Source organism: Hippocampus bargibanti, linkage group LG11 (genome assembly GCF_051943395.1).
Source record: "Hippocampus bargibanti isolate YZ-2025 linkage group LG11, ASM5194339v1, whole genome shotgun sequence".
Lineage (NCBI taxonomy): Eukaryota > Metazoa > Chordata > Actinopteri > Syngnathiformes > Syngnathidae > Hippocampus > Hippocampus bargibanti.
Genome location: NC_142744.1, coordinates 15,308,858 through 15,324,729, shown reverse-complemented (window position 1 = coordinate 15,324,729; position 15,872 = coordinate 15,308,858). Strand labels below are relative to the sequence as shown.

Genomic DNA, 15,872 nt, shown 5'->3' with positions numbered 1-15,872 from the left:
ATATCATCAGGTTAAGATTTTTTTATCCAGGCAAAATACATTTCTGTTCTTGTAAAGGTTATTACTAGTATTGTTTCATAACCTTGTGATGGGCGAGTACAGCATTTCACGCCTTGGAAATTAAAAACCCGGACGACTGATCAAAATCAGAATCAGAATCAGAATCATCTTTATTGCCAAGTATGTAGAACACACAAGGAATTTGTTTCCGGTAGAACACGCTGCACTAGTATCGTTGTCAAAAAAAAAACTGCTAAGTGGCACTATACAGTTCCATTGACATGCGATTGCGTAATTCCACCATGTCAATAAAAACAACGCAGGCAGGCGCGCGCGCGCGCGCGCGCGCGTTCACGCTAGCGTGCGCCTCCCCGTATCCCGGATGTTGTCAGGCACCGGAAGAGAAGGGGCCGATCTCCCAGCCATCTTGTGGCAGCATCCAGCGACCAGTTTGCATCAAGCCTCGTCGAATCGGCGGTGAATCCAGCTGAAGGGGCCCCATCATGCCCGGCCACCTGCAAGAAGGCTTCGGCTGTGTCGTAACCAACCGGTTCGACCAGTTACCGGACGATGAGTCGGACCCCTCGGAGATCCTGAAAGCTGCCGAGAACAAGAAGAAGGAGGGGGCCGCTGCTGGCTCCGCCAAGAGCGCCGCGCAAGCCGCTAAGCACCCCAAGAAGGAGTCGCAGAAGGACAGGAAGAACCCGCTCGTGGAGAAGAGGGATGAATCCCAGCCTCCGGCGCCACTGAAAAAAGAAGGTAAACGTCAGGCCATGGTTGTGTTGGTGTGATGCTCAGCTGTCCCGCTAACATGCTAGCCGCTGTTGGACAGCGTCAGTTTGCGGGAGGTCAACACTGAGCCGCCCTGTCTGGTCGCTTGTTGTTAGAGGACACACTGAGGTGGAATGCTTCTATCCTTGTTGGTGTTCTCGTATCACAGGCAGCGATTCAGTGCAAGCCGCTATGACGGGCGCATCCTGTTGGAATGTGTCCGCAGGTCCGGATGCTGTTCGTTGCGCGTCTCGACGTATAAACACCGATGAGAATTCACGTTAACTGCGTGATCCTGAACCGAAGAATCGTCTGAATTTGTGTGAATTTATGTGAAGTTAACACCGTGCGCTCCGTTCAAAATGTGAACTACGGTCTCCACTAGGTTAAATATTGTAGCCCAGCGGTTGTCTACATTTTGGGGTCCTGAGACTTCTTTTCCAAAAATACACTCATAATCCCATCGCCCATTACAATGAGACATTTGATGGGTATATGACAGCAAAATCCAAACTTTTTTGTTTATTTTCTGAAAAAACAGTGTCACTGAATAGTTTAAGGAACAAACTGGTGTTTCGATTTAGTCAAAGAAGACTTCTGTCGTGGGGCAAAATAGCATCTTACCAATGCAAAACAATTAAATGGCTTGTAATTGAGTAACTGCCAAACAGTGCATGGCTCTGTATGGCCAAGTAATCTTCTTGAAATTGTTATTTAAAAAAATCTGTAGCAGCTGCAGATTTTTTACACATTTTCTATGTTATAATGCATTGTTGCAATTGTATTTTACTCAATCCTGAATATTTTGATCCAAATTGATGATTTAATGCTCTTGAACCTTAATAAAAGGCTCTTTTAGTCATGGTTCTTTATTATTAAATTAATAATACACTCAACATGATTCAGACTTGATTTTAATTTTACTCTATGATAGTTGTCCATGTTAAGCGCTTTGTTACAGCTTCAGCCGTTGTTAAAGTGTTATATAAATATAATATAAATATAAATAGATATATATTGTATTGTAAGATCAAATCAACACATTTCCCCTTGTGGTGCCACTCGCTGTCGACTTAAAATGAGCATCACAATGCCAAAGGGCTCAGCATGTGAAAATCCAAAAAAAACAGGTGGGCTCTGACTGGCATAAATTACCCAAACCCTTTGACACACCGGTGTCTTTTTTATAGTCAACAGCAAGTTAACGTATGAGACAAAATGTCCGTCCCCAGAGATGGATAAAAAACGGTGAATTTGCACAATTGCACAATTTACATTCGAGGACCAGATTTGGAAACCCAATACACTAAAACTTCAAGATTTGCCAATCCTTGGGGCTATTTCGACTAAAGCATGTCACAAACCGACCTATCAAGGTGAGAATTGTTTGAAAAGTGAAACACATAGGAACACTCCTTTAGCCCCGCATCACAGAATGGAGGATGTCAACCAAAGCGGTGACAGACTGTACGTACTTCTGCTTGTATGCTTGTCAGGCATGAGGCGAGTGGGTCGACGGCCAGACCAGCAACCGGGTCACCAGGGCTCCCAGCATCATGGCAGCCATGTTGAGGGGCGACTTGGAGACAAGAGGCCAGACCGCAGACCCCCTCGTGAGCGACGCTTTGAGAAACCCGCTGAGGGAGACGGGCCAGATGTCTCCGCAGACAAGTGAGAATTGTCACATGAATGATTATATCTGGAAACAAGCCGTCACCCAAATGTATGATTGTAAAAGCAAGGCTGAGCTTCTCTCACTCGTCTTTTTCTTCAGGCTCCCCGGAGACCGCCCGCCAAGGGGACGCGGCGGCGGGCGAGGTGGGCGCGGTGGACGAGGGCGAGGCATGGGCCGAGGAGACGGCTTCGACTCACGTGGCAAACGAGACTTTGACAGACACAGCGGCGACAAATCGTGAGTCTCAATATTGATAAATGATCAATCGATTGCAGGGGCTTCATTGGTTTATGGTGGTCCTTGTAAGACATTTTGGAGATACAAATGGGTTTAAGGAAATGACATGAGAATGTAATGCCGCGTTTTGGTGACATTAACTTATGTTAATATGATTTTGTAATATGTATGCCCTTGGAGTTAAAGTAAAGGGGGGGGTCGTTGCTGAAAATAAGGCAAAGGTGGAAGCATTCTAATTATTCATATGTGATGCATCTCCCACACCCTCCACGGTTTCATTTTTACTTCAAGTATTTGCATGTATTTTAATTGTCTTCAGAATGACATTTTTCACAAAAAATACTACCTGCTATGGAGAAAAAAGAAACAAGATGCCTGAAAAGCCAACATGAATACAATGTAAAGCTTATTAAGATGTTTTTTTCCTGCGAAATCAGATGAGTTTGTACCGAAAATACTCATCCTCTGCACAAGATCTTCATCTGTCATAGCAATGCACATTTCCATATGACATAGCATGAAATACTTTACGAACGTACGCTGCTCGCGTTATTTGACTTGTGTCATGCTCTTGCCTCAGGAACCCGAAAAAGGAGGAGAAACGTGGTGGCACCGGGTCACACAACTGGGGAAATGTGAAAGACGAAGCCAGGTAAAACAGAAATAAACACTAATAGACACATTCTATTGAGCTCCAAGTGTGTTGAAGTGCGCATTCAAGGACACCAGCAAAATAAGTAAATGAATGCCCATGCTCTGGTCCTGAATTCTTACTAATTATTGATAAAGTGCCACCCTGTTGTTTTTAAAACAGTTCCCTGGGCCCTTAAAGGACAACCGACGTCACTTTTTTGTTTTTTAACTGACACCAGAAAAACGTTTTATAGCATCTAAAATACCAAAAACATGCAGTATGATATTTTTAGTCAAATGCAAAACACCAATAAAAATGACTTAAAGTGTCCAAAATCTGCAAAAAAATGAGCTGTGAATTGGGCATTTTCAGAAAGTCCCGCCCCCAGTTCGTGACGTCACGCCAAGACGTCTTGCATTGCTAGTGAATCAAAACAATGGCTTCAGATTCGGAGAATATGCTTTCTTGTCATCCAGTTATGAATATGATTCAAATAGTTCTGAAGAGGAAAGCATACATGTTTGAAATTGATTAAAGAATTTATTTATGGCATTTTGAGGCAACATTGGGGGAAAATCGCTCACCCAAAAAAAGAGGCACAAAATGGCGACCTCCTGTGGCCACCTCCGTTTCCACAGGCTGATAAATTCCTTATACGGTGCTTGGACACCCTCTTCTGGGCTTCTGGCGGCTTTTGGGTGCAACACGAGGTCCCCAGACCAAACAAGTACAGCAAAATACATTGACGTGATGGAAGGACCGCTACAATGCGTTTTTTTACGGTAAAGGGCGGTCCTTTAGTGATGTCACGTACAGACTCGTCACCAACTCAAAAACAAGACTTCCTGAATATTCAGCGCGAGTCTTAAAACGTAAAATATACCTATATGCGGTGGAATCTTTGTTAAATACGCTCAGTAGAAGTCATTTGAAGCCATTTTACAAATTATGGACACAACTTGTCCGGAGACGTCGGTTGTCCTTTAATCCTCTACTAGAGAGTCCCATTTGGACAAATCACACAATCAGATTACTTGATGGATTTCTTCTTTCTGCCCTTGGTTGCACCAGGACTTGTTTTTTTTTGTTGGCAAGATGAGACTATCTCTGTCTCCTGCATCAGTGTCACAATCAAGGCCATTCATTGCCATCTGTTTCCTCATCGGGGCGCATGCGGCTGATTGCACAAACACACTTTTGTTCGTTGCTCAACCTTGACGAAAGTCTTTCTCGTGTTTTAGTCAAACACAAATGTTCAAATTTGTGGTGTCCCAATCGCAATGGTACCGTACACAGCTGGCAGAATAGTTTATAGGGAATACTTAATTGGTGGAAGCATGTTGAGTCATGAAATTATGCAGGCTGTGAAACATGGCCCCAAACCACCCCCAAAAAGCCGCGATGTAGCGAACCCTACATGGATTGGTAAATTTACATGTGTATGAGTACAAAAAAAAACTATTTTAAAGGCCAAATTCAGTGGAAAACAGTACAGGACATGTATCAAGAAACACGGTAAATGTTTGTAGTACAGTGTAAAACTAATGCAAGAAAGCAAACAGTCCACTTTCAACATATAGTATATACAGTATAATATTTACAGGTTATTATTATTATTATTATTGGCTACACTCTCCAGCTTCCTCGTCTTCTTGGGCCTGATCGTCTTCCCCATCATTGGGCAACGTCATCTCAATGAGGTCCTCGTCCGTTAGAGCAGGGATGGCCAACCAGTCAGATGAGGAGCCAGTGTTTTTATTGTGATACTGCAAAGAGCCACGCACACTCACAATGCACGGACGCACACCCATACGCAAACACATTCATGTGCAGACACGCACACACATGCACACACACATGAACACACGAACATTGCATGCATGACGAGCAACAGCTGGAGCGCTGTAACATAAATGAAACCTAAAAACACACAAATCTTTTTTTCCCCAATTTCATCCTCTCAGCCTTCGCAGTTCCTTTGGGACCAATCTGCTGGCACTTGGTCGATTGCGATCGACTTAATATTTACCACTTAGCACCAATTTCTGCGCATGAGTGGTGATCCAGTCATCTAATCTGCTGCCCTCTATGTCAATCAAGTAGCGGGATTGATGATAGGCTGACGCGGTTCGTTCTGTGTATTCAGAAACATTTGAATGGAAGCGCCATCGGTGAAGCGTTTTGGTTGTGTGAAAGCCCGTGAGCCACATTGAAGCAGCCAAAGAGCCATACGCGGCTCTGGAGCCTCAGGTTGGCCACCCCTGCGTTAGAGGCTCCAAATAGACACTCAATGAGGGTGTTAACATCCTCCAATGTCATGTCCGAGAACCCTTCAGTTTGAAGACTGTGCCAGCTGCACAGTTTTTTCTAGCCACAGATTTTTTAACCCGCTGTGGTGACTTTAGCTGCCATTTGCGCCCTTTTTTTCAGGTTCAAAGAAAATCCGCGACGCATTAAGGACCGCCGCGATAATCGAACCACAAAGTATCAAGGGATTACTGTACTTGATACCTTTACTTTCCAATCCCTTCAAAATGATACTTTTGTGATATTTGATTGGGGGTGTGCAATTATTTAGTTATTTATTGAATTGCACCTTGTTTCAGTCAAGGTTGGCCAACACAAAAAGGCTTCTCTTAACGTCTTTCAGTGTGGCTCAACCAACTTGTGCCCCTGCTCCTGAGACGACTGCAGAGGGAGAGGAACAGGCGCCCGCCGGCTCAGAGAACAAGTGAGTGTTCCCTTCCTGTCAGCAAAGTCAGCTGAGAGTGCGCTATTGATGCGAGGGCTCCTAAATCAGCTTGACCAGGTTTGACTTTAGATGTATCCACACCTGCCAGTCATCGATTTATTCCTAGGCATTCCTGCGCATTTATCCTGACATTCATAAGTGAGGCCTATGACACAATGCGCTGACTCCGCAGGGAGAACGAGGTGGAGGAAGTTAAACCGGAAGGACCCCGAGAGATGACCCTGGATGAGTGGAAGGCCATGCAGGACAAGGAGCGTACCAAGGTGGAGTTCAACATCCGAAAGGCGAACGAGGGCACAGACAGCCAGTGGAAGAAAGGATACGTGCTGCACAAGTCTAAGAGTGAAGATGTGAGTACGGGACCACAGGCTACAGTAAGCTCATTTCAAAATGCAAAAAAGGGCTCCTTTCACAGTACCATATTTTTGGTGTATGAGGCGCACCCAAAAGCCTTCATTTTCTTCAAAAGATGACCCTGCTCCTTATACGCAGGTGCGCTTTATATGTGAAGTAATATTGAGCCATCACAGATCTCGCACCCACCGACTCCATTTCCCCCCGTGGAAGAAGTAGTGCGTAACCCCAGCCTCTACTGTAGCTCCTTATATTTGCAAAACTTTTGTTATTCATTGAAGGTGTGTCTAATACTCCAGTGCGCCTTATATGTGGTAAAAGTTTGAAAATACACCATTCATTGGGGGTGGCCTTATACACCAGAAAATACGGTAGCCTGTTAAGTAACTGCTACATACTTCCATATCGACTATGCAAGTCAATTCCACATTCAAAGTAACATTTTTGCCAAATGTATATTGACATGTACGTCTGTGGACATTTTGTGATTTTGAAATGTTGTGCGATGACCTCAAAACTGAAAACATTTGTTTCTTCACCTAAACATTGATTTTTAAGTCAACTAATTCCATAACTGATAAAAAGGAGTAATTGATGATACTTGTCATTCAAAGTCAATAAATGCATTTGAATGCCGTTCTCCAAAGGCAGTTTTACCTGAACTAGGCAGAAACTGTGTCCACCTTTCCCAATCGTTGCTTTTTTTCAAAATGTGAGCCAAAACTCCAATTTGACGGTTCCTGTTTTTGAATCTTCAGAGGCCTGTCGGAGCTTTGATTGATGCTCCAGAAACGGAAGCAGATGCACAGTCTCCGTTCCAAAAGGTGACTGCAACCTTACATTGAATTTGATAGTAACCATAGACACTTTGGCCGAGTTCGGGTTCATGAAATGTCAATTGAAAAGCGATCTTTCAAAACTAAAATGCATGTCAACCTGCTTTGTACACAGGGCGCTACCGATGAATCTGCCGATCACCACTTCCGAAAACCGGCCAACGACATCACATCTCAGCTGGAGATCAACTTCGGAGATCTGGGCCGCCCCGGCCGTGGCCGCGGGGGCCCTCGTGGGGGAAGGGGCAGCCGCGGCGGAGGAGGCAACAGGCCGGCGCGGAGCGGTTGGCGCTCTGAAAAGGTAAGGTGGCTGGCACCGACATAGGTGATAATGTGAACGAGACTTCTTCTCTGTGGTGTGATGACAAGAAAAGTTTGAAAGCACCGATGTGGGGAAAAAAGCTGCGGTGAGAGGCCCCATGAGCACACAGCTTGTGCCAGCTCGTGCTTGTGGAATTTCTATCAGGCACCTTCTGGGGCATCAAAGGGATCCTCAGGAAAATGCTATTTAGCTGCTTTTTTCTTCTTTTTTAAGTCATCAATTTAATATTTTTGCATTACAGTTTTGTCATTTCGTTCCTTGTGTTAGTTGCACGCTGATTTTGATGAGATAAGCAAGTTTGCGTTTTAGTTTGCTTGTTTTTAGAATTGGGAAATGGAACTGTGGCTGTCAGTAGCTTGTCAATCTTTGAACATGTTTATTTTTGTGTGCAATTGTGAATCCCAAGGTCATCTCTCCCTTGTTTTTCCCACCAGGCAAGTGGCGTGTCGGTCCCCAATGTGGACGACCCTGAGGCCTTCCCCGCGCTAGCCTGAAGGCTACTTTGCTGCCATCAGCCCTTCCGTCACCTCCCCATACATACACACACACTCATTGACCGGGCTTGCATGCTTACCACATTCTCAAATATCTACGAAATCCAAGAAAAAAAAGGAAAAAAAAGTCATCAGCAAGGGAAAAAAAGACAGTTATGCCCGACTCACTCCACCAGAGGACTTAAATTTTAACTACAAACATGACAAAAAAAGTGCAGAAAGGACCTCTTGTTACACTGACATTTTGTATTTTGAAAGATGAAAGCAGGTGAGTTTTTGTTGCTTTTTGCCCAGAGATTATGCATAATCCATCAAGTTTGTTTGTGCTTGAAATGGTGCATTTTCTGCACTTTGGGTGGTTTTGAGTTTGAGTCGCTCTCTTTCGGCTCAGTATTATGGGGTCCTAAAAACTTTGAGCTGGAGTTTTTTTCTTTCCCTTCTCGGTGATGTGGTAGCACTACACTACATACAAAACACCTATTGGATCGCTCAAATGTGACTTTTAAAAAGTGTAATTATCGTGACCATACCATACATACTTTGAGAGGCACAAAGAGAGGATAAAAGGTGACCAGGCAACAGTGATATAGGACAAAAAAAGCTTGGGATTGTTCTGCTTGATGTGCAGTGAAAGTAAATGCTTCTTTTTTTTGGGGGGGGGGGGGTCTTTTGGGGTGGACCAGTGGTTAGTAACGCATTGTATGCCCTGATCCAGATGTGCCGTCTGTTCGCAGGATGGTTGTAACTTTAGGCTGGTCCTCTTAGCTCATACAGACTGTACTACTTTGTAAATTCAGGACCACTAAACAAATACTTTTATTTTTATTTCTCATGTTAAGAGTGAGTGCGTATGTGTGAGCGTGAGATGGAATGTGCAACTGTGACTGCTAGTTACGTAGAAAGTATTAGACTGCTTCACGTGGTTAAAACCATCAGCAGGTTCTCGCCGATGATAGTGGAAACTGTTTCTTCTTAAGTGATTGCGGCGGTCCAACGCATCTCAAAAAGTGCTTGGTCTTGATCTGAAAGCTCCCACCCAATTCTGTAGACAATATTTTGCTGTGTGTTTTATTAGTATTTTATGAGTGTGGCAGCACTAATGCATTATGTCTGCTGTTGTTGTGGAACAATCATGATCTACAGAATGTATTCCCCCCCTGCCGCCCTTGTACGACTGTTTGAGCCACATGACAGTACAACGTTGTGCAAACATCCCTGTTCTAATAAATTGCTTTCGAGGTGTAAAATGTACTCTCAAATGGAAAGTGAACTCTTCATTACAATAACACATAAGTGACAGCGACTGTTATGGCAACTAAGTTGCTATTTTAAAGGAATACAACAGAAATTCTGGATTACACTGCTTTTGCATTTTGGAGCATTTCTCCTTTATTATGAGCTAAAATGAAGACCATGAAAAATATTTAAATGTGTGACAAAAGCATGCAACCAATGTGTCTGCTGCTGATGACCTCCCAGAAAGATTCGTATTAAGCTCTCATTCATTTTGCAGGCCTTTACTTCCACACACAAGGCCTCTGTGTTTATTATGGAAACAAAAAATGATGCAGCTGAACTGTCTATTTCAGACTATAAAATTGTAAGTTAAGGTTGGACCTATATGTTGAAACCTTTCCCTGACACAGCACTCCAAATTGTAGGTTTTAACTCAAAAATTTCAGTGTGATTAGGGGCAGGCTGTCCGTTGCAAATGCATTAATCTTCCTGGCCGGCTAGCTACATTCCACCTCCTCCCAAGCAAAAGATCATTCTTCAGCATGCGAATGCCACGGCTATGTTTCAATGGCTGACGGCCCGTCTCCAATTTTTGACCAAAAATTATTGATGATAAACACATCTATCTTTATTTAGTATTACATTCATTTTTGTATTTTATGTATACTGACGGGCGGCCCGGCAGTTGAGTCGTTTGTATGTTAATTTCACAGTGCAGAGGTACTAGTTCATTTACAGTGCCCGCCTTCTTGTGTGGAATTTGCATGTTCTACCGCCACCTGTGTTGATTTTCTCCCACGTTTCAAAAACATGCATGGAAGATTGATTGAACCCTCCGAATTGGCCCTATGTGTGTGTCTGAATGGTTGTTTGTTTCTGTGTGCCCTGTGTTTGGCTGCAAACCGGTTCAGGGTGCCCCCTGCCTACTCCTCGAAAACAGTTGGAATAATCTCCAGCACCCTCTGCTACCCAAATGAGGATAATACAAAATGTGGCTGAATACAATGTGCATGAATGTAATTGGTGAAATGAATTGATTTTTTTTTAGACAAGACCTTTTATCTATTAAGGAAACTCATAAAAAGGTGTGCTGCGATGACTCACTGCAACAAATACATTTTCGGAATAAACCATTTTCATTGTTGACGTTCACCTCGAGCGCTTTGGGTCTGGACTGGGACGGGACAAAATTCAGACACATTCGACTTCTCACCTTCCTCTATTATAGTAATAATATTGTATGGCTACTACTAGATGTGTTAATAATTTCCAAACGTGATTGTTGCCATTTTTGTATAGGGAAGGGAATTTTAAACGTTTTTTGTGGTCTGAAAGTAGATATTTTGCCAATGCGTATCGTAAACATCTAATTTCCGCCTTCGTCACATCCACTTCAGTGCGACTGTCTACTGCGCATGTCCATGAGTTAGCGCAGATGTCCACTGCAACTTCAACCCAAGCAGCCCTCGGGCGTTCAAACTACGCGAGTGACATGACAGACCTGCACAAACGCCGACGAAGGTTGTCACTTGAGGCTATAGGTGCATCCCGACGAGCCAACATTGACACTTTGGGTGACAGTCCGGCGGTGCTTCCCAAACTACTCGCGGCAGTTTTTTATGGAGCCAGTTCCTTTCTCATTGTCGTTGTGAACAAAAGTGTCCTGAGCAGTTACAGGTAAAGTGTTGCGTCACACGAGTGTATGATTTTGAAGTGCGCCTTTCAACACTTTCATGTCTTTCAATTCCTTGATCTCCTTGATGTGCGTATCACCCTGACGCATAGCACACGCTTGCAAATTGTATAAAAGAAGCTGTCGCGGGACAGAGAGATTGGGTGAACCACGGGGCAGAATCATATCAGACTCATCTCGGACTCACGCCCGGCTGACGCCGGGCGTCGGACGGACATCACGGCACGACTTGCGCAACTCCACGCCACGATCAATCTCTGCGCGTCACCTGCCTGGGAGATCTGACAACGAACCTACTTACAAATAAAGAGAAACATCAAACTCTTTAAAAGTACGAAGTACACGAGGGAATAATTGCCTCGGCGTACAATACGTTTGCTCCCAAAATAAAATTTTGTTTGACAGAGGAATAATCCCTTCCCGGGTTTCCATAAAATATACTTTTCAACTAAATAAGCCTTAAAACTACACACAACATACCTTATTCTGTGTATAATAAATGTGCTATTGTATTATAATGAAAGATATACACTGCATTGTATCATAAAGTCACTTTATTTACATTTGTGATGGTCATTTATGGTTTGATGGAATGGCGTTGGAGGTCGAAGGTCAAAGGGAATTGCTGTTTGGAAAGAGAGACGCATTACATGACGACTGTAATTAAAGAAATAAACTATGCTGTAAAAGAAAAAGAAAGTTTTATTTACCTTTTTGATGGTCGTTGATGGCTTATGGAAGGAGAGTCACCTTCCATAAGGACTGTTGGTAACTGTTTGGTCGTGTGCTTCCGCCGAAGATCACTCCGCCAGCCGTGGTGGGTGTGTATTATGAAAATAGTGCTTATTATAAGGTTTAATTTTCATAAATTTGAAGTTTGTAAGTTGAGGTCTCACTGCATATATATATATATATATATATAAAAAAAAAAAAAAAAATAAAAAAAAAAAAAAAAAAAAAATATATATATATATATATATATATATATATATATATATATATATATATATATATATATATATATATATATATATATATATATATATATGTGTGTATATATATATACATATATATATATATATATATATATATATATATATATATATATATATATATATATATATATATATATATATATATAGTAAAGTCTCGTTATATCGATATCGGATATATCGATAGTCCCGGTTATATCGATATTTTTTCGGATTCCCTTGAATATCGATATAACGAGACTTTACTGTATATATATATATCCCATGTGTGTATGTATATATATACTATATATATATATATATATACACACACAACTCCCATATCAGCGCAATCATACCTGGCAATCAAACATATTCAATGAATCGTTTCAACCAAAATTACATCGGTCATTGTAAATAAGTTACATATGTTAATATTGTCATGAAAAAAACTCATTACGTGCCCTACAACTTGATAGCATGAAAGGATTTATATGAATTTATTCCAGATTTCCCTCATCAACATGTGTTGGAATTGGACAAGTGAGTACTTCCCGTGCATGGTCATCTTCTGGTCATGTGACCAGCCTTGATGAATATTTTGCCTCGCTTTTGTTTTTGGGGGCAGATGCTGGCTACAGTGGTGGTTCTGAGGGTTGGCAAAATGTTGGGTGTCATTTCCTTTCCAGATATGGACTCAGGTATACCACGCAAGGTGAGGTGTAAATACTAAATTGCGGTAAGGTGAAGAGTAGTTGTGTGTTCAAGGGAAATGGGTCGTCGCCAAGAAATGACTAGATGAATGCAACCTTGTTTTTGTCCTTGCAGATCTTTCCACTGCCTCTCCTTCACGCCGGGAATCAAATATCCGGACTGTTTGGGACTCAACGACTTAAGTTTGTTTCTTAGAATTAGATTCCATTTCCACTAAGCTGTTCAGTTTTGTTCTGTTGAAATAGGGATAGGGGTTGAAAAAAAGTTACATTTTTGTATTCAGATATATGAAGGAAAAAGTCATCAAGAAACTAATTACTTGGAATCGGTGAGCACCGATTGTATGGATCGGTATCGGCCGATATTAGCATCGGAATGATACCTGCCTTTTTTATAAAGATATAGAGTATTCGTGGGGGCCACCAAAACTAGCCCCCAAAAATTAAGGTTGAAAATAAATTAATAAATCATTGGAAGAAATAATAAAAATACTTTATACAAGTTGCTTCGAATTGTTTTGGGTGTTCATATAAAAAAAGTCTGACAAATTTAGACAGATCATATTCATAAAATGTCTTTGAATATCATTTTACCTGAAATATTTATGACACTTTCTGTAACACTCTTGTTCTTCCTGCATTAGTTTGCCCATGTTTACAGTTCTGCGACGGTTCAGCATTCTCTTCACCATGCTATGTGAAGGCATCTTACTAAGGCAAGTTTCATTCCATTGCCAATCTTCATAATGTCAGTGCCCCAACAGTGAAGCACACCACATCCATTTTGCCTTTTCTCATCAGAAAGACGTACTCGATGACAATCAAAACTTCTGTGTTTACTATGATCTTTGGTGCTTTGATAGCTGCCAGGTAAGTTAGCCAAAGGCAACATGTACATGTTTCACAAACGTGAGATCCTGACCGTGTCTTGAAAACCCACCTCCAAACTCACTTGTACTCTGAAATTTGACTAAGCATGATTCAGACTTGATCTTAGTTTTACTCCCTGGTGCTTTCTATTGTCTTTGTGACTGCTTTATTTCCTGTATATAACAGTTGTCCATGTTAAGCGCTATATAAATCAATATGTATTGTATTGTATTGTGTTTTTTCCGTGTGCTTACTAGCGCCGACCTAGCGTTTGACCTTGAGGGCTACACTTTCATAATGCTGAACAACGTGCTTACAGCAGCCAGCGGTGCTTACATGAAGCAGAAACTGGATACAAAGGTGAGCACGGCTGCTTGCATCATTTCTTGTTTGTTTGTTTTTGATTGGAAACAGAATTGGAATAGTTTTCAATGTTCATTTTTATTTTACATTTTTTTTATTCAGTTTGTGTTAGTTCGTTTTCAGAGCAGGTTTGGTTTTGTTCATTAGTATTTGGTCCAAGGTTTCGTTTTGTTATTTATTCAGTATTTGGAGTACTTTTCAAATGCAAGATTAAAAGGGTTGTGTAATACTGCACAATAAAACTGCAATCCTCAAACCACTGTTTGACTTCTGACCTTTCTGACCATTTGGTGTTCCTTTTTATTTTATTTCATTGACTGAATTTTATTTTAGTTTTTTCAATGTAGTTATTTTTAAGTTTAATTAATTGTGGTGTTTTGTATGACGAAGCAGAGACATGCATTTTCCTTGGTATATATTTGACCGTGACTTTCGTGCATCAGCGAACATGACATTAATGTTGATTGGAACTCTCTGCTGTTTTTTCAGGACCTCGGCAAATTTGGACTTCTCTACTACAACGCTCTCATCATGATTTTACCCACCGTGGCGTTCGCCAACTATACCGGAGACTTAAAAATGGTATGGTGGTTGTTGGTTTTGCATTTTACTGTACCAGTACAATTAGTCGGGATTCATTTACAGTTTGTAAACATCTTAATAGTCATTTTAGAAGTTATTAGCCTAGAATATAATCAGCATTTTCAATAAACATTGTGAAGAGCACATTGTAAAATGTGAATTGCGCAAGCAAAAAAATGCTGCACAGAGATATCTCATGTTTTTCCTGTTGACGGACGAGTGTTCCAACTATATTTCAGAGCTTGGAGTTTGACGGATGGTCGGACCAGCTATTTGTTGGGCAGTTTGTCCTCTCGTCTGTTATGGGGTAACACTTGACACCAGATAATTACTGTCCCGTACTGCCAACACGTGTGTAAATTGTCATTTTGTCGCTTGCCAGATTCATTTTAATGTACTCAACTATGCTGTGTACGCAGCACAACTCGGCACTCACCACTTCCATTGTGGGCTGCATTAAGGTAAACCAGTTGATCCAGAACTTTGTCACGATGGGAATTGTACAACTGACCGTGGCAATGGTTGTTTGTTGCAGAATATTGTGGTCACTTACGTTGGAATGTTCTTGGGCGGGGACTATATTTTTTCCTGGACTAATTTTATTGGTTTGAACATAAGGTAAGACCACTGATAAGGTTGGCTTTCTACATTCGCAAACACTTAGTTTTTTTTAATCATCTAGATAAAACTTGGTAAATAGTAGATGCTGTAAAAATGTGTTTTCAATTTGTCAAAAGGCAAGAGCACGACATTGCCAGGTTCTTCTGATGCAAATGGTGTGCAGTATTTTCATTTATGACCTAAAATACAGTTGAAATGGGTAAAATTTGAAGAAGATTTTTAATTTCACAGGCAACTTCATATGGTCTACATTTACTGAACCTTTATATTTTTCACTTCTGAAACAAGCAACCAAAAATATTAATTTCATTAAACTTCTTTATGGGCCCGTTTGATCAGTTTTGATTGGTGAAAATGAGAACATTTGTTGATGAACCGAACAAGCAGGCTAAGCTGGTAATGTGTCATTCAGTATTTCATCACATTTTGTGTCCCCAAAGCATTGCGGGCAGCCTCGTGTACTCTTATATCACCTTCACAAAAGAGCAAACAAGTAAGATCGTTTTACGTACTTCATTTGGAATGATCATTTGCATGGTTCAGTACATTGACGATGTTTAAATATTATGAACAGAAAAGGTGTGAATCTCAAGCAACCGACCTCGAAGGAAGACACCCGTCGTTTTTTTCCCAAGTGCCTTCAATTTACGAGCCTATTTTTGATGACTTTTTGCATTCTACATAACTCAGCGTTATGCTTTACTTTTATCTTAAAATGGGTGGAGCAAAACTTTGAAACCATGAAGAG

At 41.4% G+C, this 15,872-nt stretch overlaps 2 protein-coding genes across 3 annotated transcripts; both read left to right on the top strand.

Moving 5' to 3' along the window:
- The first annotated feature begins 389 nt into the window (after positions 1 to 389).
- On the top strand, positions 390 to 9,326 carry LOC148891767 (SERPINE1 mRNA-binding protein 1-like). Its single transcript, XM_089007420.1, has 9 exons — positions 390 to 759; positions 2,268 to 2,442; positions 2,546 to 2,683; positions 3,264 to 3,335; positions 5,968 to 6,048; positions 6,242 to 6,419; positions 7,182 to 7,247; positions 7,375 to 7,560; positions 8,016 to 9,326. Exons 1-9 carry the CDS (start codon positions 504 to 506, stop codon positions 8,073 to 8,075), a joined length of 1,212 nt encoding a protein of 403 aa, XP_088863546.1. The 5' UTR covers positions 390 to 503; the 3' UTR covers positions 8,076 to 9,326.
- Positions 9,327 to 10,715: 1,389 nt separating this feature from the next.
- On the top strand, positions 10,716 to 15,838 carry LOC148891766 (solute carrier family 35 member D2-like protein). Of its 2 annotated transcripts, XM_089007422.1 has the most exons (13): positions 10,716 to 10,988; positions 12,485 to 12,518; positions 12,604 to 12,690; positions 12,804 to 12,871; positions 13,333 to 13,404; positions 13,490 to 13,558; positions 13,816 to 13,918; positions 14,411 to 14,503; positions 14,743 to 14,810; positions 14,886 to 14,964; positions 15,039 to 15,121; positions 15,565 to 15,617; positions 15,699 to 15,838. In XM_089007422.1, the coding sequence occupies exons 1-13, from the start codon at positions 10,747 to 10,749 to the stop codon at positions 15,707 to 15,709; spliced, it is 1,062 nt and encodes a 353-aa protein (XP_088863548.1). In that variant the 5' UTR covers positions 10,716 to 10,746; the 3' UTR covers positions 15,710 to 15,838. The 2 variants fall into 2 exon arrangements, with proteins under 2 accessions (XP_088863548.1, XP_088863547.1); XM_089007421.1 differs by having other exon boundaries at positions 15,565 to 15,772.
- Positions 15,839 to 15,872: the final 34 nt, after the last annotated feature.